The 26,384-nt window shown below is 36.9% G+C and overlaps 1 protein-coding gene across 5 annotated transcripts in view; it reads left to right on the top strand.

Moving 5' to 3' along the window:
• The first annotated feature begins 5,279 nt into the window (after positions 1-5,279).
• Positions 5,280-26,384, top strand: part of nup214 (nucleoporin 214) — a 52,961-nt gene continuing 31,856 nt past the window's right edge. For 2 of the 5 annotated variants that reach the window (XM_067405786.1, XM_067405787.1), the window contains exons 1-21: positions 5,280-5,482; positions 5,896-6,091; positions 8,268-8,419; positions 9,433-9,631; positions 9,733-9,803; positions 9,952-10,015; positions 11,806-11,909; positions 11,991-12,097; positions 12,181-12,247; positions 14,437-14,563; positions 14,964-15,122; positions 16,754-17,171; positions 17,252-17,385; positions 19,979-20,064; positions 20,819-20,899; positions 20,977-21,126; positions 21,809-21,967; positions 22,050-22,153; positions 22,423-22,605; positions 24,103-24,188; positions 24,394-24,477. In XM_067405786.1, the coding sequence (XP_067261887.1) occupies positions 5,441-5,482; positions 5,896-6,091; positions 8,268-8,419; positions 9,433-9,631; positions 9,733-9,803; positions 9,952-10,015; positions 11,806-11,909; positions 11,991-12,097; positions 12,181-12,247; positions 14,437-14,563; positions 14,964-15,122; positions 16,754-17,171; positions 17,252-17,385; positions 19,979-20,064; positions 20,819-20,899; positions 20,977-21,126; positions 21,809-21,967; positions 22,050-22,153; positions 22,423-22,605; positions 24,103-24,188; positions 24,394-24,477 (2,773 nt within the window). In that variant the 5' untranslated portion in view covers positions 5,280-5,440. Of the gene's footprint in view, positions 5,498-5,895; positions 6,092-8,267; positions 8,420-9,429; positions 9,632-9,732; positions 9,804-9,951; positions 10,016-11,805; positions 11,910-11,990; positions 12,098-12,180; positions 12,248-14,436; positions 14,564-14,963; positions 15,123-16,753; positions 17,172-17,251; positions 17,386-19,978; positions 20,065-20,818; positions 20,900-20,976; positions 21,127-21,808; positions 21,968-22,049; positions 22,154-22,422; positions 22,606-24,102; positions 24,189-24,393; positions 24,478-26,384 lie in introns of all 5 variants that reach the window. The other 3 variants (XM_067405785.1, XM_067405783.1, XM_067405784.1) reach the window with 3 other exon arrangements.

Here is a 26,384-nt window from a genome sequence, read left to right as displayed (position 1 = left end):
GTTTGCTAATAATAATGATCAAACCTTCGCTTATGGAGACGGTTTGGGAAATTATGCAAAAAAAAATCTCATGCAATTGCTTGTTGTTTATCACAGCTGTAGTTGCAGGTGTTGGTTTGCTGTTTTAATAACCTCTACAAACCTGAAGATTCTGACCAGAACGATTAATACTGTTAGATTTCATGTTTATGTAGTCTGTGACTATTTAGAGCGATAGCAATACATTTCTAAAGGTAGAAAGAGTCACTAAAATGTGCTGGAACTAATATATGATCATTAAGGCCAGTTCTTACACTAGTACTTTCAAGCATGTCTTTTATCCACCTTGTTTTTCAACGCAGTTTTCTGTGAATGTGCGAGACTTGCGATTCTTCGGGAATCAACTAGTGCTGAAATGAAAAAACTATTTGCGCTACAGACCTGTGTGTTACGACAACACATTCAAATAATATGGTATGAAATGTTTTGGGAGGAGCTGTTTTGTGCAGCTGATAATGACTGGAAGTGGATAAGACCTGACACATTCAATTTGCAAATGGCCGTGGCGTTGTCATGAGAAATCGAATCCCCCCCCGGGGTTGCCAGGTTTTCACAACAAAACCCAACCAATTGCTCCTCAAAACCAGCCCAATGGCATTTCAGTGGGATCCCATGGTCAAATCCAGAGGGTAAAATTCACATTTTTGGTGGGGATCACCTGGTAAAATTTGCATTCCAGGGACTAAATATCACGTTATTTTTGGTCGATTCAACCACGGACATGAAAAACAACCCGCGGCAACAATGTAAAAGTAGCCCAATTCTTGGCAACACTGTCTCCCATTATTTTGCAAGAATTATATTCAGGGCTAAAAATACTACCCATTAAAAGTCTGTTGAACCAATGGGATCACTAAAGGAGACCCGATTCCTGGGGGGCACTCGATTTCTCACCACACCGTTCTTACGTGAAAAATAAGGTGGTTCTTCATTATTTACCCAGAAAGCCCAATATGCATCAATATGCCAACCTTCTAAGTATATTGTTATATCTTTGAAACTAAGCACGTTGCACTATAAAGTGGATATCGGAGAATGTCCTTTGCCAACCTGTAGAGCGCAAAGCGGTTTGTTGTAGCTATTCGAATGAATGTAACGTGCTAACTTATAGATTTAGGTAGAGGCTATTTCAATAAGGCCGCGAGATTATATCAGCACTAATGGCTAATGTAAGCGCTTTTGCACAGCTGTGAGGTTTTGTTTGCGTGTGAGAATGAGAGACGAGTGTTTGTGTCTGCGAGAACACTTTGAGCAGCTCCACATTGTGAATATAAAATGCAAACTCTGTCGAACTGAACATACTCGAAGATCACAGTGGTCCATAATTTCACTTGTATCATTTAGTGTTCGTTTGGATGCTGCCCGAGTACAGATATCACGGAAACTGCCTTTGAATGTAATGAAAATGGCTGTTTTCGGGTGAAACTCGCAAAAGAAATGCTCGCAAAATAAGAATGCGTATTTGTTCACATCAAGGTTGATGACTATAATGATAAAGATACAGTTCTAAATATAAAAGAATAGCAGAGTCCACATCACAACTATAATGATAACGGCACAGTGAAACGATATCGCAACGGGGTTGCCAGGTTTTCACAACAAAACCCACCCAATTTCTACTCAAAACTAGCCCAAAACCCGCCCAATCGCATTTCGGGCATAATTTCTGGTATGAGGATGCGAACAGCTCCGAGTAGAAAGTTGTAAAATTTGCGTTACGGGGAGTAAAATCTGCATTTTAGGCAGGGTTTCCCTGATAAAATTGGCATTCCATGGGGTTAAATATCATGTTATTTGGGGTCGTTTCAACCCGCAGACGTGAAAAATAACCCGCGGCAACAGTGTTAAAGTAGCCCAATTGGCAGACTTGGCAACACTGATTGCTAGAATCACTTTCAGAGCGATTTTTCCAGCTGATGAACTATAAAAACATTGACAGCCAATCAAAATCCATTCTGCTTTAAGGAGCGCGAGTATTTAAAGCGACAGATGACAAAACTGCAGTGCGCTTATAATAAACAGAACGATATTGTGCATTAATGTGGGTGCTAATATCGTTATCGTTCTTAGTGTGAATGGGTTTGTAAAGAAAATGAAGCAGGGTCATTCCTGCAGTTGAAAGAAAATTCAAATTAAATTATTATCTAGACTTGTCAGAATGTCTATCATAAAAACACTGGTCAAGCTCAGGCTAGTATCACCTAGTTCACATGTGGTCGAGGAAGTTTGTCCACCCTGTTATATGATATTTTTTACAACGCATTGTGTAACAGGGTGGATGTTTTAAGATAAAGCCCATCACTAGCTAGGAAAGAACAACACGCTAGCAGAAGATTTACATTTAGGAAGACTTTTAATGACTACATAAAATCTATTTTAAAAAATAAATTGGCACAACAGGGTGGACATGTTATGTTTTACACTATTAGGTATATGTTATAAAAAATACACATTTTTACTTTGTTCATGGAGTTGAGTGCATTCACGCCATGTCGTAATTACCGTAATTACGAGATTCCAGCGTTCAAGTCCTGCTAGACCTCATAATTAGCTTTTTCTGAGAGCTCCTACTTGTACCATGTGACTGCTGCAGATTAATTTAGACGTTGATAGTGTTGCCATATAAACGCATAATTCCTGGTATGAGGATGCGAACAGCTCCGAGTAGAAAGTTGTCAAGAAATTACGGTATGACATGGCATGAACACAGGAAGGAAATTATTTCACTTCTAGAAAGTCATGTGATTTAGGGAGTATGCATAAGATTTTGAAGGGCAAGTAGCACCAATGTAACCGGGTGGACTGAAGTTTGAGAGACAAACCAATTTAATGGTTTTACACAATAACAAATATCACAATAAATTGTATTTTATGTCAAAGTGGAAAATGTACTAATACTCAAAATTGCTAATTTAGAAATATAACATTAATTTCAAAGTGAAGTTGAGAAAACAACTTTGAGGACAAGTGTCAAGTGCTTCAAAAAGTTTTTATTTTTTAATAATTCTTGGGTACTAATTATGAATTTGTGTTAACTAGTTACATCTATGCATTGAAATCCATGTGCTATGATCAAGATTTTATGTAAAATATGAAGTATTGTTTCATGGGGACATAAAATCCACCAAACTATAGGAATGACCCCTAAAAATAGGCTTCATTTTCTTCATGCAAATGATCATTTCTCATTTTGTTCCTTTGATTTTGGAGTGAAAATCACCCTGAGGAAGTTGCATATTCCTCTGTGCAACCGAAAGACTTACTGTTTAATTATTGAAATTATTATGCGCATTAATTATCTGCCTATAATAACTGCATGCTGTTTCTCCACAGACTGGTGTCCCGTGTGCACGTGCGCACTGTTCGTATGCGTGTTTCTCCTTGTAAATAACGGCAGCACTTTAAACGCCTCACAGTTCGTGTGAAGCTTGGTGAAATAAATTCACTGGGAGCTTTAAAGCCTTGAGCTCCGAGCGCCGACAATCAGAGGAAGAAGATGTTTTCAGGATTTCTGCTATTGAATGTGTTTCTCGTCTGAACACACGAGGCCACGACTCAAATATAACGATAGCTAAGCTTTGCCTGTAGCGATGCGCTTTCATGCTTTGCATTAAAGACAGGTTCCTTAAGAAAGTTTATAACAAACCATTAAACTGCTTTTTTATTGAACTAAGAAACAATTATGTCTACTGCAACACATCACAAATAAAATCTCTTTCATTCCCAGTGTCATTGTGTTGTGTGATGCTTGTTTCTTTTTAAACGTATACTATATTTTAAAACTACAAAACTACATGCATTTTGCAGAAGAACATTGTTTTGGATGTGCTTTGGCTCTGCAGATGAATATGATTATCCTGCTGCTCATAAAACATTCACTACTAGGCTTGAGAGATATAACCAGTTTAAATGGAAAGGATCTCAAGCTAAAGACGTTACTGTAGCTTTACTCATTAATAGACACGGTACTCCTTGAAAATAAATTCCAGCACAGCGCTACAACAACCATAATGAGCCTTCACAATAGATAATGCTTTATAATGAACTCTGTTATAGAGCTACATTTGGCAATTTATCTGTTCAATAAAACAACTTACTCACCTGTTGAGTAATAAAACACCATCACCTCTGAAAAGCCAAGCTAATGTTGATTCTTGTTTTATTACGAGGTCTGTCGCCATCTCTTTTTGCCAGCAGACTCTCCTCTGGTCGGTGGTTGTTTAAAACGAGTGATTTCCCGGAGGCTGGAGATTTTTTCTCACCCGTTGTGTTGACTGAAGCCCAAAGTATACTTCATTTTTTATGTTTAAGCCTGGGTCAGCATACAGTGTGCGTGGCACTAATTTTGTCATCATCAGAGTACGCGCACCACCGGATTTTACGCACAGGTCGCACATGCGCATTTAATTTTTTTTGCAGTAATTAGTTTATCCACAAGGTGGCAGCCGTGCCCTGATACTTATGTGGTCCTCAAGATAAGGGAAAATGAGGCAGAAGCACAATGATAGTATTTAAAGTAATTTTAGGATGTTAAATGATCAGAATACATCTATGACATAGGGCTCTAAAAATATGGCTTCTTAAAAAAAAAAGTGTTCCTCTGGCTCAATTTACCCCAGGTTAGGGTAAGTTGAGCCGAGTCAGTAGGTGGGTGTAAACTGACCATCTAAGTTAAAAATTTTAAGTTAAAAATTAATTATTAATATAAACAAATGCATTTAATTAAGGGAATAAATAACAGTACAGTATTGTGGGTAAAAAAAAATGTAATAATGTAACAGAAATTGAATATTTTCCTAATATTTTACACATATTTATAGTATTAATTTGTCATAGTATAAATTGGGTCTGCTAGGGAATAATTAAGAAAAATTCAGAGTAAAACTGTAAAATAGGCCTAAATCAAAAATAAATGATTAAAATAAACATATTTTAAAATAAACATATTTTACATATATAATATATATATATATATATATATATATATATATATATATATATATTTTTTTTTTTTTTTTTTTTTTTTTAACAGTACAGCCTAAAACTTGTCTTTATACATTTATAGCTGTTTTTTAAATTTTAGAATGGGGTTCCTCGAGCCAAAATGGTCAAATTTGGGGGTCAGTGTTGTCTAAAAGATTAAAATCCCTCCATTATTACCTCATGTTCAGCTGCCGCTGTGCTCCGTTTGGCCAGTAGATGTCAATGTCCGAAGAGAAGGAGACAAGTTTCCGCTTCAAAACACGCGTCATTTCCTGCCAAAGTTCAACGCGGGTTCTTGCTAGCACGCAGAGAGTTTGAGATGACCAGAATAAATTCATTAATTCTCTATTAATAACTTAATTAAATTCATATTTACTTGTTATTGTTGTTGGCGACGCGAGCGGGACGCTTTGTAAAGATGGGAGACGATCCGGACTCCATTCCAGAGAGAGAGATGAAGGTGACACACTCAACGGCTAGTGCTATTATTATTATTATTATTATTATTATTATTAGAGTAAAATGTTCTGTGGCAGATATATGTTGTCTAAATGTGTTTACTTTCTCTTATAAGTCGATGTAGTGTAACTTTTGTAAAATGGTTATTATCTTTTGAGAAATAAATACACTAAGTACATTAGAGAGAAATATATTTTCCCATCAGATTCTCTACAAAGGTTCATTTCAGACTCACTTATTACTCAGTTTTCTGAAATCAGGCTTTCTTTCATCAGATTTTAAGTTATTTATGCTGTGAAGTGAAAGTGAATCATGACTGTGTGTTGTCATTATTAGTTTCACTTCTGTCATCATGTGTGTTTGCTGTACTAATAACTGATCTAATGTCAGTCATCTGATGCTCTTGCTCTCCAGGACTTCCAGTTCCGTCAGATGAAGAAGATCCGTGTGTTTGAGTCGTCTGCTGATCTGCCTAAAGAGCGCTCCAGTCTTCTCTCTGTCTCCAACAAGTATGGCCTGACGTTCGTCGGCAGAGACCAAACGCTCAAGGTGTTCTGGACGAGAGACGTCATCACCGCCGGACGGCAGGAGGGAAACCCCAATGACACCGGTGTGAACGCAGTCGGTCATGTCTAAAAAGTCAGCGTGAAACAAGTTGCGCTGGTCTTTTCTTCCCTATTGTGACGTACACTACCAGTCAAAAGTTTGGAAACATTACTATTTTTAATGTTTTCGAAAGAAGTCTCATCAAACCTGCATTTATTTGATCAAAAATACAGAAAAAAAACAGTAATATTGTAAAATATTATTATAATTTAAAATAATGGTTTTCTATTTTAATATACTTTAAAATATAATTTATTTCTGTGACACAAAGCTGAATTTTCAGCATCATTACTCCAGTCTTCAGTGTCACATGATCCTTCAGAAATCATTCTAATATGATGATTTATTACAAATGTTGTGCTGCTTGATATTTTTTTTATAACGTGATACTTTTTTTTTCAGGATTCTTTGATGTATAAAAAGTTAAAAAAGAGCAGCATTTATTTAAAGTAAATATTTTGTAACAATATACAATATTGTTCAAAAGTTTGGGGTCAGTAATTTTTTTTTTTCTTTTTTTTTTTTGGAAGAAATTAATACTTTTATTCAGCACGGATGTGTTAAATTGATAAAAAGTGATAGTAAAGATTTGTATTGTTAGAAAATATTTCTATTTTAAATAAATGCTGTTCTTTTTGACTATTTATTCATCAGTGAATCCTAAAAAAAGTATCACAGTTTCCAAAAAATGAGAAGCACAACTGTTTCAACATTGATAATAACTGAGTATCAAATCATCATATAAGAATGATTTCTGAAGGATCATGTGACACTGAAGACTGGAGTAAATTTAGCTTTGTATTACAGAAAAAAAAAAAAATTAAATGATATTAAAATAGAAAACCATTATTTTAAATTGTAATAATATTTCATAGGGCTGGGTAAAAAATATTGATTTCTCGATTTTAATCGATTCTTATATTTACGAACCGATATCGATTCTTAAATCCCAAGAATCGATTATTCTAGTCTGTTTCCAGTTGATGAATGAGCAGAATATGCAGCGCCTCCCATCCAATAAATCTCAATAATCTTTGTTACTTTTGATATGAAGCAAAGTCTCAGATTTCAAATGACGTCCATCTTATGAAATTCAAAAAATAAATGCCATTTTGGCGCTGTTTAATGTGGCGTGACAGATCGCTTTAGCGCCTCAGTTAAAGAGAAGCATGTGATCATCCTCTCCTCCGCTTTAATACCAATTACAGCGAAATAAACATGAATGAACATCTGAAGGTATGTTAAAATATACAGTACAACTTACCGAAATCCGTATCATGTCTCGTGTAATCGCTCAAACAGTGCTTCAACCTCAATAAAACAGCTTCAATGTCACGTGACGTCACATTTACCTCAGAAAAACATATTCAGTGACCATAAACTCATTAGTCATTTTTAATGTTCTTCAATATTTAATGCATGTTTGAATAAATCAGTTATGACAGCCCTGATTTAAATGGTTGTATTTCAAAAAAACGAATTGGAGTAGAAATATGATTATGTAATTCTAAACTTTATTCATAATAAAAACATAATTGAGTGTAATTTAAGTGTTTGTATATAAATAAGTTAATTTAACCTTCAATATTATTATAGTAGTACCAACTGACTCCCATGTGTAGTTTACAGCATTAGTTGAAAGATTTTTTTCCTCTAGAAAATTTGCCGTGTACTGAAATACTACATCCAAAATAATCGAATCGAAAGCATGTGAATAGTAATCGAATCGTGAAAATTGTGGCAATACCCAGCCCTAATATTTCACAATATTACTGTTTTTTTCTGTATGTTTGATCAAATAAATGAAGGTTTGATGAGCAAAAGAGACTTCTTTCGAAAACATTAAAAATAGTAATGTTTCCAAACTTCTGAATGGTAGTGTATATCCGAGTGACAGGTTGGAGAAGTGAAGAGATGTCACTGAGAGAGGGAGGGGAACTTATTCACTCACATGAGATCCAGCAGTAGTAAACCACAACCATCCAATCAATTACATTTGTTTGGGAAGCCGTTTCACTCAGGATATACGGTACAATAGAGGAGAAAAGACCAGCACAACTTCCCTTTCATGCTGACTTAAATTTAATTTCAAGAACATTATTCTTGTGTAACGTAAATAAAACTAAAAGCCGCCGGTGTGAGTGCGATCAGACTGATGTGTGTGTCTTGTGTGTCGTCAGTCGAGTGCCCGAGCGCTGTCACGGTGACTGTTGACATGGTGATGCATCACATGGCCCTGAGCAGTGATGAGCTCACGCTGTCCGTGTGCGGTGTGGGTGGCGCCGGTGGCCTCACACTGGACTTCTACGACGTCCGCACCTTCCTGAACAAGGTCATTCATCTCTTTTCATTATATTTCAGCTGTTTTCATTTGTTTCCAAGTCAAGCAGCATTTTATGTTTAGTTTGTTTTTCATCTTAAAGTTCAGTCATTAATAAAGCTCTGTGTCTGCTTTGCATGATATGGTTGGGGGGGGGGGCTGCTTTTATTAACCCTCTGTTACATTTTAGGTACATTTTACAGACTATAAGTAACTTTGCATCTACATGTCAGCTTATTCTACTAACACTGACCTTACAGTCTACTAATACTCTGAGAGATTGTTGACATGTAGATGCATTGTTACTTATCAAAATAAAGCTGAATGGTACAAAACTTGGTGACTTTTGTGGCACTTGCTATTTGAAAAATGAAATTGTGTTCATAAAGAGAAAAAGCCAAAGTGTCACACTTGTGATCTTTGCGAATTAACGGGAAATACGATAAATATGAAGATACGGAGCAATTTTTGAGGATGTGGGCTTTGATCATGCTGAAATGTGTCCAAATGCACAACATAATAACATTTTCTACTATTAGTAAATATGTCTGAAAATACTCTTATACTCTTACTCTTAAGCTAAGGAATACACAACCTTAAAAAAAACATCTAAAAGAAATGTAATTAAATTAAAATGAAATTTAAAAAGTATGTTTAAAAAAAAAAAATGAAATTAAATGAAATTATAATATATATATATATATATATATATATATATATATATATATATATATATATATATATATATATATATATATATGTGTGTATATAATTTCATATTTTAATTTAATATTTTAAAAAAATGCATGAATGTATATAAACAAAAAATATACAGTGTGTATATAAAAAATGTATTTTTTTTTATTTATTTATTTTTTTTTATTTTATTTACATTTCTTTCAGATGTTGTAACAAAATATATTACATTTATCTCATGGAAAAAATAAAACATGGCTGCTTGTCGTGGGTCTGTTGTGACCGCTGATGGTCACCTGAGGGTTGATGTCATGTGTTTGCCGCAGCAGGACAGACAGGAGAAGCGTCCCTTCACCTCCTTCAGACCCTCGGCTGCTCCGGACACGCTGGTCCAGGATCTGAAGTGGAGTCCGGTGGAGGCGTTCCGTCTGGCCGCGTGTCTGTCCGACGGCAGTATGATGGTGCTGGACGTGCAGGACTCTGTCAATGTGGTCGCTCAGCTCCCGGCCTCCACGGGAATCACCTGCGGTCAGTGTTCACTGTCAGGAGTTCACTGTGGGGATTTTTCAGTGGGATGTCACAGTGTCTTTGCCCTTTAAATATGTTTGTTCCTCTCTCGCACATTGTAGTTTGCTGGAGTCCCAAAGGGAAGCAGGTGTCTGCTGGGAAACAGGACGCCACAGTGGTTCAGTTCACTCCTGTAAGTGTGTACATGGACATTAATGATGGACAGATCTTCACACATCATCTGTTAACACTTTAAGGCTTGTTCACACCAAGAACGATATCGTTCTGAGCGGGCCTTTAGTCCAGTGTCTTAACTCATGCCGTGTGTTTGTGTGTCTCAGACCTTACAGGCCAAGAAGGTGATCCCCTGTCCCAGCTTCTACAGCCAGGATCACCCCGTCAAAGGTACGACAGCTCAGATTCACTTTCATTCTAAGCTGTTTTAACATATTTTATATCATCTTTTATTCTTGCATTTTTTTTTTTTTTTTTTTTAATTCCTTCTGTGTAAAGCACTTTGAATTATCATTGTGTATGAAATGTGCTTATAAATAAGCTTGCCCTGCTCCACATCAGCACTGATGTTACACTGACCGTATTTGCAATATGAGCACCAACACCACTTTAAACCCAGACTTGTGTGATTGGGGGAAATAATCGAAATAATCTATAGCAATATGACTACATAATAATAATTATTATTATTATTATTATTATTGTTATTATTATTATTTTGTTAATGTATTATTATTTTTGTTGTTTTTATTACAAATACTAAACTACTATTAATAAATAAAAATATTAAACAGAATTAGAAAAATTACTATTGTGATATTTTAGTGTAAAATATTTTTATAAATAATATTTTTACTATTTAAGAAAAGTATAAGACTAATTTTATTTTATAGTACAACAGTACAATTGCAATACCAAAATAATTTATATATTTATTTTATAAATACATACAAAATATATAAAATGTATATAAATAATACCAAAAAAGTTCAAACATTAAACCGTCAAGCTTTTAATACAGCACATTTATTATTATTACCAAACTACTAATACTAAATAAAAATATATAAAGTTAAAATTAAATTAAGTTTTATTAAATATATGAAAAAATGTAAAAAATGTAATTATTTTATAGTAAAATAACTTTTTTACTTTAAGAAAAATATAATAAAAAATAATAATTTTATTTTAAGGTACGACAGTATAATTACCATACTTTAGCTTATTTTCAAACATTAAACCGTCAATGATTTTTGGGCAATTTATTAGTTAATAGTAAGTAGTAATTACAGTTACTGTTGTAATAGTTTACTGTAAATTTACTGTGACGTTATTATAAAAATTATTTTTAAGTATTTAAGAAATATAATAATAATAATAATAATTGTATTAACAGCACAATTGTAATACTTTTGGTAATTTTCAAACATTAAACATCAAGCTTTTTTTGATGCAGCACATTTATTATGACAACTACTGTTATTAAATAATATATTTAAAAAATAAAAATATTACTATTGCAATATTTTGCAGTAAAATAAAAATCAAGAATTTTTACTGTAAGAAAAAATAATTATTTTATTTTAAGGTACTATTACAATACTTTAGCTAATTTTCAAACATTAAACAGTCTTTTCTGGACAATTTATTAGTTAATAGAAAATAGTAATTACAGGTAATATTGTAATATTATACTGTAAATTTACTGTAAAAAAATTAAGAAAAATTTAATAGTACAATAATACAATTGATACTGTAGCTCATTTATTCATTTTCTAACAAACCATCAAGCCTTTATTGACACAGCATTTATTTGTTTAATAAAATCGCAGCCTTGGCAATTTGATAATCGCGCTAAGCCATGTGGTGATTTTGGTTTTATTTTGGTTCATTCTTCAGCTCCATCCCATCATCCTCTGTGTTAGTGCGAGAAATAAAAAACACGTAGTTAAACGCCAATTACACGTGCTTTACTGAAAATCATCCACTATGGAAGCTTGTTTCCGCCACTGAATAAAAAATTACGCAATTACTTTTTATTTTTTACTTCGAGGTGGAAACAAATTACCATTATCCAGTGTTCGTTTGGAAAGTGAAAACGAGAGACAGAACTACGTAATTGCACATTTTAATCCTCAGTCAAACTTGCATCATGTTGTACTGTGTCATGTGATCTGCAGTGCTGGACGTGTTGTGGCTCAGCACATATAACTTCGCGGTGGCGTACGCAGCGGCTGATGGATCTCTGGAGACGCCGCCGGAGCTAGTGGTGGTGTCGCTGCCCGTGAGTTACTCTTGCAAAACACATCGTACAACACCTTTCAGACACGACCATGCTGACGTGCCCCGTGTGTGTGTGTGTCAGAAAAAGGACGAGAAGAGAGGCGAGCGCTATCTGAACTTCAACGACCTGGTGTACGGCACCTGCACCGAGAGGCAGCATCACTACTACCTGACCCATATGGAAGACTGGTGAGGCTGGTGTCGCACATGAGTTTTGTTGGTCAACATCGCTGGAAATGATAAATCTAATGAAACTGATTTCTTCTGCGCAGGGATCTGGTCTTAGCCGCATCCGCTGCTGCGATTGAGGTCAGCATCATCGCTAAACAAGAGGACAAGGTAAACACAACACTCCAAAGCACGTTATTATCGTTAACTAAAACTAAAGCCATAAATAAAACACACAAGCAAAAATCGTCACTTGAAATAAAATAAATGGTCTCACTATATTAAGTGGCTTCTATTAGGGCTCTATGATTTCCGTGATGCAGGAAATACGGACAGAATCCAGTCATAAAAACAGAATTTACTGTATAACATGGAATGTCCTGGAATTTCTCAAATTTTTGATCGATAAATAAAAAGTAGGTGGTTACACTTAAATCATGTTCTGTGTCTGTGTGAATGAATGGTGCAGACGCACGGTTACACGTGAGGCTCGCCGTGTTTTCAGCCTCTGCCGCCTCACTATATGAGGATATATCCGCATGAACTTTATCTCCAGAGCCGCTCTGAGAGTCACTCCATGAGCATTTTACCATTTCATTTGAGAAAAACTATCATCATATCATAAACACACAGAAACTCAAAGGTCTTCACGGCAGCCCGTCAAAATAAAAGTTCGGTTTAGAAATAGTGACAGAAATGTATTACTGTTGTACAGTAGAATTTAGCTGTGTCTCAATGTAATATTAATAATACCAACACTAATAATAATAATAAATTATTATTAAAACTCTATGGGATAATCAAATTTTTTCTTCCATGATTTAATTTTAACAGTAAAGCTCTGTTGTGCAGCACTTTGTTTGACAAAAGTTTAATTTCAAATGATTTAATGAATGTTTTTTGCCTTCAGTTGATTGCCAGAAAAAATTAAAATGCACAACACAGAATTTCTAAAAGAACAAAAACAAAACATTTCATAGTTTTTTTTTTAAATTACTACATTTTGTTGTTTCTATGAATTCAATTAATTAGGTATGCTTTTTGATTATTAAAATTAATATAATTAAAATTAAACTATTAAATTGGAATCCAGACAACTGGTAAAAACAGAATTTGAGGGGGAAAAAATAAAACATATGACATAGGGCACTAAAAATATATATATTTTTTGCTAAACTTTTAATGAATTGTTGTTAAATTTTATAAGTTTCATTATTTTAATTAATTGGACATGCTTTTTGATTACTTAAATTTAATTTAACCATTAAAATGGAGTGCAGAAATATTAATAAAACTGATTTCATTGGGCCCTATACTATATAGTAACATTAAACACCTACAACTCTATGGATTTACTAGGCAACTACATGTTATTCTGGAAAAATCCCACATTTACTGCTGATGAGTTTGAGATATGGTTAGGATTAGAGTAAAGGGTTAATATTATAGGGGTTTTTGGGTAATTGTTGGGTTATGGTTAGAGGTAAAGTTAAGTTTAACTGTAATGCATTGAAAAAACTGTATACATCTGTTGCATAAACGGACCCGGTGAAATGTAAGCTTATTAAACAGTCATAACTTTAAATTTCTCCACTAAAACCATATTGTATCTGATCAGTAATTTCCCATTAATTAGTGAATGTGGAAACTTTTTAGGTTTTGAATGTTACCATGTTTTTACCACTTAATTTACCCCCTTTTTATTAATTAAATAAATCAAGAAATTCTTTGAAATTTAAAATGTTACAAGAATTACAGAAAAAAACAGTGTGATGCAAGAAAATGTGTATTGTTTTTGTCAATATTTATGAAAACTATTATTTTTCTAACAAAAAAATCAATATTACTCAATGTATTCAAACAAAATATATTAATTTTACTTGCATAAGCATTCTGAATCTCCTTTTTATGCTGCAATGGTTCATCAATAGGTGGCAGCAAACTTCTTTTTCAAACCCTCTTTCCTTTTTCAAATTTAGACTATTTGGTCTATTAATATTTGATCTACAAACAGACATTAATTTGCCATTTTATAGTTGTTATATCTAAATATTTAAATGGTTACATCTCTTATGTTTTTATTTTAAAAAATCTGGGGGGAAAAAAAACATGTATTTGGCAGTCTTAACACGCATCCAGTTTAATTTTTTTTTTACTAAAAACTGGTCAAAACAGACCCGAATGCATTAGGAAAGTTAACTGCAAATGTTAATTAAATTCAAGTACTTTAATTATAATGCACCAACATGCATGAACATAATAAAATCTGAGTAAAATCTATAACAGTGTGTCAGTGGCGCTTCAGTAGCACTGGTCAGGAGTGTTTGTCGCAGAGGTTTGATGTGATGTGACGTGTACAGGTGAACTGGGAGCTGTGGATTCTGGAAGACGCCAGTCGAGCGGAGCTGCCTGTCACAGAGAACAGCGAGGACACACTTCCTGTGGGCGTGGCCATCGATTACACTAGCCAGGAGGACATTCAGCTGTGTAAGAGCTCCTGTGATTGATGCTTGTCTATTTGCATGATGTATTTCCTGTATTTACGTCCCAGAATGCACATTAAACTTGCAGCGCTTGTAGAGACGGAGTTGGTGAGATTCAACATTTACATGTAAATGAACACAGAGCCACTCTTTTATTTTAAAAGATATGTTGCCATTTCAGTTTTATGTCATTTAATTGTGCAAAAGAGGGGAAGAGTATAAATCATCTTCAACAGGTGCAAAATAGATCAATGAAAAAGGTCACCATTTAACTATTCTTTTTATTTGTGCAGCCACATTTGTTTATTTTAATGGTTCTTTCAGTTTAATTAGTTAGCTTTTCACCAGTTGTCACAGAGACTGGTTGTTTGTTGTAAAGTGTTTTGTGTTTGTGTCGTCCTCAGCTGATGAGAAGAGGTTGCCTCCGGCACCGACGCTGATGCTGCTGTCTACAGATGGAGTCCTGTGTCCTTTCTCTTTACTGAACCTCAACCCAGGGGCAAAACAGCTGACCGTGGCTGCCGTCCCGCTGCCCGAGGATGGAGAGAGAGCGCCTGCCGCCGGTAAGACCGCAGCTATAAGACTCGCTTAAGGCCCCGATATACTCAGTTTTTACATTCCTCACTTAGTGGGTAAAGTTTGAAAAGTGGTGACACTTTCCTATAAAACAAAATAAATGCACAATGAAGATTAAAAGATTAAAATTAATAAGATTAAAATAAGATTAAAATTAGAACACTGGCAGAAACTACCTGCTTTCAATGTTTAAAGGTTTCTTTCTAAGAAAACCAGCATGTCCACCATTTCTGATTTCACTGCCATAAGCAGCCTATGACTATAAATAATTAGAAAGGTCTAAGGATTTATTATAAAATATTAAATTATCATGATAAAAATCTGTGACGATAATTTCTTTATTTTTGTCAGGAGGTATCCAAAATCCATGCATTTAAAATGAAATATGTGCCTAAATCCCTTCTGTTGAAGAAAAACATTGATATGTTGCCCTCAAAGTTCTTTAGAGAGAGATATTATTTTTCCTATTTTTACAGAGAATAGGATTGAGTGAGCTTTACTTGCCGTTAAACACGTCTGTTTCATACTGGACGCCGGAGGGCGCTCTTGAGCAGATACTCCAAATATGTCTCGCAGAAGTAATGTTGTTCCAGGAAGTCCCCTATGGACATCATACTATCGCTGTGACTGAGTAAAAAGGAGATAGAAACACTTTGATTAAACATGATTATAATAAACAGACGACTATAACAACACATGGTTTATCCGTGTTCTTCAAGCCTTCTCGGGTATTTCAGGTATTTCCATAATAATAAAGTTAATCTTAATAAAGCTGTCATGATTAATGATATTCTAAAGCCCGCCCACACATTGACGTGATTGGTTACAAGGTAGTTTGTGATGTCACTAACACCGGCCATTTCAAACCACGTTTTTGAGACTGTCTTTAGATGACTGCTAGACTGGGTAAACCCAGCCTGATCTGCCGGCGATTTGATTTCGCCCGGCAACTCAGTCTGGAAACCCGTACATTCATTTCTACTGCGTCTGTTACACTTTTGCGGGAACCAATCACAGACTGGCTTGTCCACCTTGCTCGCTATTGGCGGGTATAACACGATGACGGTAGAGAAGCGACGGCAAGCGCGACCATCAGTCCAATTCCTTTTAACCTCTCGACGATGCTGAATGACTCACTTGCTCACTTCGACGCTCTGAATTTTTGTAAAGCTTCATGGGTAATGTAGTTTTTCACTTGAATTCAGCTGTTAAACATGATTATTTTAAAAAGATGTTGAAATAATGCATTCTGTTGACTTAAAAAAAAAAACATATTCCATCGATTAACAACCTTTTTAAGTCATCGTTAAAAATCAGTGAATGGAGTTTTTACTTCCAGAACTGACTTTTGCACTTTATAGTAGTTCAGAGATGTTTACCAACTTTTCCATAAAATTCGCTTTGGCAAGCTGTTTCTAACTGCCCAAACGAACTTCTGATTTTGTTCTAAGTTATGTCACATCAGTTCGTTCTTTTATTTTGGTTGAAGTATATCATTGTGCTCTGAATCAAACCTACAGGCTGCTTTGATGTTGACTGATTTAATTCTGTTGTAGCACTGATGCCGTGTTTTCCCTCCAACTCCAGTCATGTGACTTTATTGCGTTCTTCGTTTCAGAGTCGTCCTTCTCTGCAGCTCCTGTCTCAGCTGCGTCCTCCATCTTCCCATCTTTCTCTGCATCTTCTGGCACAGCCCCGCCCCCAGTCACATTATCCTTCACAGCCCCGCCCCCAGCGGCCCCGCCCACCTCTGCATCCACCACAGGTTTCTCCTTCTCTCTTCCTCCTATGGGCTCTGCCGCACCCTCAGGCTTCTCGCTCGGCTCCACCGCGGGGGGTTTCTCCTTTGGTGCTCCCAAAACGTCCTCCTCCGACGCTTCTGCCTTCTCCTTCACTTCCTCCGCGCTGAAGGAGGTCAGCGGTGCTCCGGCGTCCGCCCCTCCTCAGCATCTGCCCACCGTGTCTCCCATCATCAGCGGCCCCAAAGCCCCGGCGGAGCCTGCCACGCCTGCCGTCAGGACGAACCTCACTGACAGGTGAGCGCCTGATCTCAATATCACTCTTCCTGGACAATCCTGAATGATCAAATGAGCATTTCATGTGTGTGTTTCGGCAGGTTTTTGGCGGTGGACTCTATGACGTCAGTCGCACCTGCTGCCCCGCCGTTCTCTTTGACCTCCACACCCAAACCCCCAGCAGCGGAGGTCAGCGGTCTGACGGGAGCTGCGCTCAAACCAGCCGCTCCTGCAGGTACTCGCTCACCTCACATCCTCTTCCGTCCAGTTCTTCACCTCTTCAGGTTTTTCTTAGAGCCTCATTTATAAAATGCACAGATTTCATCCTACGTCAGAAGTGAGAAACAAATCGGGATTTATAAAGGCACAAACTGACGTGAAAATCTTCTTATGCTGAAGAGCATGTTCAAACTTTATGCACTCATATAAACCAAAAATTAAAATAATCTGGCATTGTTTATTAAAATGTAAATATAAATAGACATTCATAGTGTGCAGATATATTATTATATGCACAAATGAGCAGCTGCTTTGTGATAATTGTCACTGAAAATAATATATATGATTTCCTGAAGAAAAAAAAATATACACTAACGTTCAAAAGTTTGGGATCGGTAAGATTTTTAATGTCTTTAAAAGAAGTTTGGTCTGCTCACCAAGGCTGCATTTATTTAATTAAAAATAAAATAAAAAACAGTAATATTGTGAAATATTATTACAATTTAAAATAACTGTTTTCTATTTGGATATATTTTACAAAGTAATTTATTCCTGTGATCAAAGCTGAATTTTCAGCATCATTACTCCAGTCTTCAGTGTCACATGATCCTTCAGAAATCATTCTAATATGCTGATCTGCTGCTCAAGAAACATTTAATGTGTACAATTGTACAAAATATTTGTGTACAATATTTTTTTCAGGATTATTTGATGAATAGAAAGTTCAAAAGAACAGTGTTTATCTGAAATCTAATCTTTTGTAACATTATAAATGTCTTTACTGCCACTTTTGATTGATTTAATGCATCCTTGCTGAATAAAAGTATTCATTTCTTTAATTTCTTTTCAAAAAAATAAAAATAAAGATTCTTACTGACCCCAAACTTTTGAACGGTAGTGTATAATGCTACAGAAGCTTTGTATTTCAGATAAATGCTGTTCTTTTGAACTTTCTATTCATCAAGGATCCTGAAAAAAATTTAAACAACTGTTTTCAACATTGAAAATAATCATAAATGTTTCTTGAGCAGCAAATCAGCATATTAGAATGATTTCTGAAGAATCATGTGACACTGAAGACTGGAGTAATGATGCTGAAAATTCAGCTTTGATCACAGAAATAAATTACTTTGTAAAATATATTCCAATAGAAAACAGTTATTTTAAATTGTAATAATATTTCACAATATTACTGTTTTAATAAATGCAGTCTTGGTGAGCAGAAGAAACTTATTTTAAAAATATTAAAAATCTTACAGATCCCAAACTTTTGTACGGTAGTATATGTTTATTTTTTTGCAGTTGCGCTGCTTCATATTTGTGGAAACTGTGATACATTTTATTTTTCATGATTCTTTGATGAATAGAAAGTTCAAAAGAACAACATTATTTATTTGAAATTGAATCTTTTGTAACAAATGTCTTTACTGTCACTTTTGATCAATTTAATGCATCCTTGATGGATAAAAGTATCAGTTTCTTAACTATTGAATGGGAATGCAAATCATCATATCAGAATGATTTCTGAAGGATCATGTGACACTGAAGACTGGAGTAATGATGCTGAAAATTCAGCTTTGATCACAGGAATAAATTACTTTTTACTATTGTTTTGTTTTAAAGCGGGATGCATTTACAAACTTTTTTATTCCAATGGGGCATGTTATAAATCATTCATAGGAACTTTTCAGGAACTGACGTACTTTCACATTTTGGATCATTCTTTGCATGTCTTTATAAATGAGGCCCCTGGAGCATTAAAGGGATAGTTCACCCAAAAATGAAAATCATCCCATGATTTACTCATCCTCAAGCCATCCGAAGTGTATATGATGATCTTCTTTTAGACGAACACGGAGATAAAAATATTCTGGCTCTTCCAAGCTTTATAATGGTAGTGAACGGGGGGAGTGTTTTGAAGCCCCCACAAAAAAGTGCATCCATCCATCATAAAGATAATCCATACGACTCCAGGGGGTTAATAAAGTCCTCCTGAAGTGAAGCGATTGTTTTTTGTTTAGTTGTTTTTTTTTTTAAGAAAAATATCAATATTAAAAACCTTATTAACTATAATAACTAGCTTCCGGCAGACAGCCGTATGCATTGATTTGCAGCGGAAGAATGACCTCTGACCCGACACGTGACGTAATGAATGCGGAAGCTCAGAGGATAGAGCAAAACAAAACACCGGTCACGAATTAGAAGTCTAAAATGAGAAAATGTGAAGAGAAATGTCGGAGGATTTCGATATGAGTGAAGAGGAGCTTGAGTTTGTTGCACAGCCCTATTTGTTTAAACTGCGAGAGGCGTCTAAGCTGATACTCCTACATCCTGCGTCATAGATCATATCAGAGGTTACTCTTGCGGTGCAATTCGACTTGCACAGTATGCGTACGGCTGTCTGCTGGAAGCTAGTTATTTTAGTTTTTAAAGTTTTAAGTTTGGATTTTTTTTCTTACAAAAAAAAATTCTTTTTTTAAATGTATCTCTAATTGTGTTTGTCTGAAATAAACACCTAGGATGGGAGTAAATCTTGGGATCATTTTAATTTTTGGGTGAACAATCTCTTTAAGGCATCAGAATATGATGATGTTGTTGTTGTGTTTCAGTGTTGACACGGAGTGTCGCTCCTCCAGCCGCTCTGCAGAAACCAGCTGCGGTCGCCCCTCCTGCGTCCAGCGCTCCGTCTGCGCAGGTATGTCACCAGTGTCCATCCAGCCTCATTGGGTGATATGGCGAAAACATCATGTGACTTTTTCTGGCAGGATCACGATCTACAATTTTGCCACAACTCTTTTCTATGTTGGTTTTAAGGCTGTTTTGCAAGTTACTGAGCAGTGCAGCAAAAACTAATTTACCTATTTATAAATAAAAAATAGCCCAAAAGCCAACAAAACATGAAGGAAAATATAATGACAGACCATTTTAGATCAAAGTTGGGATGACCAATGACTTATTCCACTTTTATTTGATTATTATTAAAAATAAGAACAAAGATGTGAATTACAAACAACAGGATAAATGCAATACAAGAAAGAAACATTAAATAAACAGCTTTCAGTTTTTCTGCGACAGTAGGTCTATATAAACTGCATTATTTAAATATTCATTTATTTCTTATTAAAGCCACAAAAGTCATTCAGTCAAGAGCAGTGAGTGGTTTTCTCATCATCTTTTGTTGTTTGATTAACATTAATGACACAGATAGCCTCAGTTATATTAGGCTGCTGTTACTTTAAGACCGAGTGCACAAATCCAATATACTGTTAGATGTGATTTCTGTTTAAGTACCATAGTCACTGCATAGCAACACGGTAATAAAATGCATGAAAATAATAATGACCTTTCTGTGAAAGAACATTGTGGAGACATTTCAATCGCTCACAATCTTGTATTGTCATAACGCACACCCCTAGACTGATCTGAATAGTGTGTTTTTGGTCTGGCAGGCCGTGTCCATGAAAGCCCTGGAGAAACACCTACAGCAGAAGAAAGAAACGGACCCCGTCATGACAGGAATACTGGAGGAGGTAGAGCCGATAATCACATGAACGCGCGCTCACGTCTGAGTGCAAGTCGTATTTACGCTGCTCTGTTCTCTGCTCAGATTGCCCACTTTCAGAAGGAGCTGGACGATCTGAAGACCCGCTGCAGAAATGCTGATTTCAGGGTGGGCAGCACAGATGACATGAAAGACCTGAGGAAAGACTCTGAGAACTTGCACGACTTCACACTGGAGATCAAAGACACCACGGAGGTACGGCACACACACTTGAAGGGATAGATCACCCTAAAATGAAAATCACGTCATAGTTTACTCATCCTGCTGCTTCTTTCTTTTTTTGGACCACAAAAAAAACATCTTGTTTCCTCACAACTCTTTTGCTGCATCGAAGGTTGCATCCTCCAGAGGTCTCATTTGAAGGCTGCATATGTCATCGAGGCAGTCTCATTTAAGAAAAGTAACCGTTAGATTGCAAATTAAGAAATTAATGTCAGTATTTTACACCTCACGAGGGACAAGTCAGTTTTATTATGGTTACTTTTCTTAAATAAGACATCCTTGATGACGTATGGAGCTTTCAAATGTGACCTCTGGAGGACGCAGCCTCCAAAATGAGAGCTTTTAAGTTCATTTAAGCCGTTATTTAACTCATTTAAGACAACTTTTATGAGGATACTCCTCAAAACGGCATGAATAAGAACTCGATACTGGAGCGCGTCGAGTCGCTAGCCAGATTATGACGGAAAAAACAGATGCTGCACTAATTGTGTTAAATATTTTTAACATGATTAAACAAAAAAAAAATGTATTGCACGCTAATTTTGACAGCATTCGTTTAGTTTGATGTTCTGAAATAACTAATTAAACCCTAGACGTCACAATAGTTGTGAGTTGTATGAATGCATGACTGGCCGTGTCGATCCGTTGAGCGCAGTCTCTGCACGGTGACATCAGTGCGCTGAAGACCAGCCTGCTGGAGGGCTTCGCCGGAGCGGAGGAGGCGCGAGCTCAGAGCGAGCTCAACCGAGACAAAGACTACCTCCAGCTGCTCTACAAGAAACCTCTGGACCCGCGGCGAGAGGAGCAGCTCAAGGTCTCGTCACACGCACGCTTGACAGATCATCATATGAAGAGCGTATGAACGTGTGCTGAAAGGAAATGTGTTTTTGTAACAGGAGATCCGACGCTTGTACCAGTACGTGAAGTTCGCCATGGAGGACGTGAATGACGTTTTAGACGTGGAGTGGGAGAAGCACTTGGAGAAGAAAAAGAAGCAGAGGTGAGCGGCTGTGATATTCTGTCCGTACGGCATCTGTCCACCTATTTTTGGATATCGCATTAAAAAACACTGGATGAAACCGTAAAGTATGCATGAACATAATTTAGGAAAAGGAAAAAAAGAGCCTGATTGCAGCAACTTAAATTTTTATTACTGATATTTTGCACCAGGAAGTGACTATTTTATTCTCTTGAACACATTGGATGAAAACGCTGCTTTATTTTCAATATTGTGCGTAGTGTTTCAGTGTTCAGTGTTTTCTCCTGCAGGCACATGATCGTCCCTGAGAGAGAGGCTCTGTTTGCAGCGCTGGCCAATAATCTGGACATCATCAATCAGCAGAAGCAGCGTCTGGACCGGCTGGCGAGTGACCTGCACAAGCTGAGACTCTACAGAGCGACGTCAGTGTGGAGCTTCGCCAGCCGGACGCCCTCCACACCCTCCGAACAGAGGTGAGACCCACAACGTTAAAACAACTGCAATATCACACACTGCTAGAGTTACCATCTGATACTCTCATTGTACTTTGGTACCACCACAGAATGTTGTTAAAATAGTAATATTACATAAACACAGTTGTTTATATCTTAAAGGGGTCCTTGATTATGATTTCACTTTAACTCTTGTTAGTGTGTAATGTTGCTGTTTGATCATAAACAACATCTGCAAAGTTACAACACTCAAAGTTCAATGCAAATGGGATATTTTCACTGATTTTCACTAAGGACTACAGCACACGGCTGGTAGGGACTACAATGAGCTTCTTCCTGAGTTAGTGACATCACTAACCCTACAATTTACATAAACCCCGCCCCTGAGAACACACAACAAAGGGGGCGGGGCCATGTTGGGCTGCTTTAGAGAAGAGGAAGAGTTGTTGTAGTCGAGTGTTGTTGTCATGCCGTCATTTTACGCCGGACTGCTTCACAAACGAGGATCAATTCAACGCTGGATTTGCACAAAAGATGAACATGACGGCACATGCTAGTGGATGAGTTGAATCAACTCCACAGCAACTACATCAATTTATCCACTAACCATTCAGAAACGTCTAAAAGTTGTAACTTCTTCCTGAGTCTCTCCATCAGTGTCGACTCCGGCTTGAACAATGTAAGGCTGAACACTTTCGTCATTTTGGCTGCGTGAGATTCTCCAGCTTTGTTGTTTTTGAGCTGTTAAAGCCCCGCCCTCTTCTGGAAAGGGGGCGGGAGCAGCAGCTCATTTGCATTTAAAGGGACACACACAAAAACGAGTGTTTTATTTGGGCGTGTTTTTGCTCACACTCAAATAGGGGCAAATTTGACAAGCTATAATAAATGATCTGTGGGGTATTATCTAAAACTAAAACTTCTTTGTTATTTAATAAACTTAATATACATTGACTGAAATAAAACTCAATGAAAAATAGTGCTGATAGTTTTTATAATCAATTCATTACAAATTTATGGATAATAAATTAACCATGACAATATTTTGTAATTATTAAAATAAATTAAATTGCTTAAAAATAGCTTAGCTTCTTCATCACTACCATACTAATGCTTTATTTATTTTTTATTTCCATATGAAATATAAATAATTTCTACATTAGAAATGGAGAGAGGAAAAAAGGGACAGAAATAAAATCAAAGTCTTTTTTTTTTTTTTTTTTAAGTTTTCAAATGGCATTGTGACCTCACATGAATGTATTACCATTGATTGGATGGTTGTTTGAGGAGAGATGCCGCTGAGAGAGGGAGGGGAAGATATTCCGATTCAAGATTACAAGGAACATGAATTTAAAACGATGTATGCATAAATCATTTATAATAAATAGTGCAATATTTCATAAAAAAGTAAATGATGATTTCTTGGTTACTTTAAGAGCAGAAATATGTCTGGAGCTCCTGCTGAATAAGAGCGCGTCGCTGTTGAACCTCAGGATTCACTTTCTTCTGTTTGTTTTACAGTCTGGACAGTGAGCTGGAGAGTTTGAAGGATGCTCTTCTGAAGGCCAGTCTGGAAACGGCACCCAAAACTCCTGCCAAATCACCATGTAAGAGCTGCATGATTGTCCTTTTGTGATGATGCATGAACTCTTCACCACCCAGAGTTCAATCCACCTTCACCTCGAGTCTAAAAGCACTGCTGAACACATTAATCTGAATTATCCATGCCATTAGACTCATGATGCTTCTGCACAGTTGAATGCAGTGAGGAGTTGATCTAGTTTGATGTCATCCTGTGTGTGTGTGTTGCAGCTAAAATGACCCCAGCCAAACAGTCTCAGCTGAGGAACTTCCTGTCAAAGAGACAGACTCCACCGGTGCGCTCCACCGCTCCAGGTACGTCACACTTGTGCTTCTGTCTCGTATGCAGTGCTGGGTAGTAACTGATTATGTCATCTTTATTATGTAATCAGACTCCAAAAATGAAGTATTTGTCTTAAAATGCTCATAATCAGACTAGTTATTGTTTTACTGATTGCATATTATTCACATAATGGCAGTAAATTATTCATAATTTATTGATTCGCCCTAAAACCATGTCTTAACCATGTTAATCATCATCTTTTCCATGTTAATCAGAGTTTTTGTCATAACCAGCCGCGACAGCAACAGTTCTGTTTTAGAAACGGTTTCTATTTTTGCGACGCAGCGGCTGGAGCAACAACATACAAAGTATAACAATGATAATCTCAGGCACTGATTATGTGCTTTAAGGTTTAAAGAATTAATGTGAGTTTTAATGTTTTGCGTGAACTTTATAGCCATACTGAAAGTGATAATTCACCCCAGATCCTAAAAATAAGTTAAAGGAAACATTAACATTCAAATTTTCAACTCAATGTGAAAAAGAGGCAAGGATTGTTTCACTATATATTTTTAATGTTAAAATGGTTTAATTTATGAATTTGATGTGCCCGTCCATTTGGTTGTGATTGCAGTGCACGCTCTTCTGATTGGCTGTGATTTTTGATCGATTTGGTTGTGAGTGCAGTTGCAGAGAGACTCCGCCCACCCGCTCTTCTGATTGGCTGTGATTTTTGATCGATTTGGTTGTGAGTGCAGTTGCAGAGAGACTCCGCCCACCCGCTCTTCTGATTGGCTGTGATTTTTGATTTTTTTTGTTGCGAGTGCAGTTGCAGAGACTCCGCCCACAAGCTCTTCTGATTGGTTGTGATTTTTGATTTGGTTGAGTGCATTGCGCCTGCAGAGACTCCTCCCACATGCTCTTCTGATTGGCTGTGGTTTTTGATTTGGTTGTGAGTGCATTGTGCCTGCAGAGACTCCGCCCACACGCTCTTTTGATTGGCTGTGGTTTTTGATTTGGTTGTGAGTGCATTGTGCCTGCAGAGACTCCGCCCACACGCTCTTTTGATTGGCTGTGGTTTTTGATTTGGTTGTGAGTGCATTGTGCCTGCAGAGACTCCGCCCACACGCTCTTTTGATTGGCTGTGGTTTTTGATTTGGTTGTGAGTGCATTGTGCCTGCAGAGACTCCGCCCACACGCTCTTTTGATTGGCTGTGGTTTTTGATTTGGTTGTGAGTGCATTGTGCCTGCAGAGACTCCGCCCACACGCTCTTTTGATTGGCTGTGGTTTTTGATTTGGTTGTGAGTGCATTGTGCCTGCAGAGACTCCGCCCACACGCTCTTTTGATTGGCTGTGGTTTTTGATTTGGTTGTGATTGCAGTGCACGCTCTTCTGATTGGCTGTGGTTTTTGATTTGGTTGTGAGTGCATTGTGCCTGCAGAGACTCCGCCCACACGCTCTTCTGATTGGCTGTGGTTTTTGATTTGGTTGTGAGTGCGGTGCACCTGCAGAGAGACTCCGCCCACAAGCTCTTCTGATTGGCTGTAATTTTGGATTGATTTGTTTGTGAGTGCAGTTGCAGAGAGACTCCGCCCACCCGCTCTTCTGATTGGCTGATTTTTGATTTTTTTGTTGCGAGTGCAGTTGCAGAGACTCCGCCCACACGCTCTTTTGATTGGCTGTGGTTTTTGATTTGGTTGTGAGTGCGGTGCACCTGCAGAGAGACTCCGCCCACAAGCTCTTCTGATTGGCTGTAATTTTGGATTGATTTGTTTGTGAGTGCAGTTGCAGAGAGACTCCGCCCACCCGCTCTTCTGATTGGCTGATTTTTGATTTTTTTGTTGCGAGTGCAGTTGCAGAGACTCCGCCCACAAGCTCTTCTGATTGGTTGTGATTTTTGATTTGGTTGAGTGCATTGCACCTGCAGAGACTCCGCCC

Source organism: Chanodichthys erythropterus, chromosome 13 (genome assembly GCF_024489055.1).
Source record: "Chanodichthys erythropterus isolate Z2021 chromosome 13, ASM2448905v1, whole genome shotgun sequence".
NCBI classification, from domain to species: domain Eukaryota; kingdom Metazoa; phylum Chordata; class Actinopteri; order Cypriniformes; family Xenocyprididae; genus Chanodichthys; species Chanodichthys erythropterus.
This window is presented reverse-complemented; position numbering and strand designations above follow the sequence as displayed.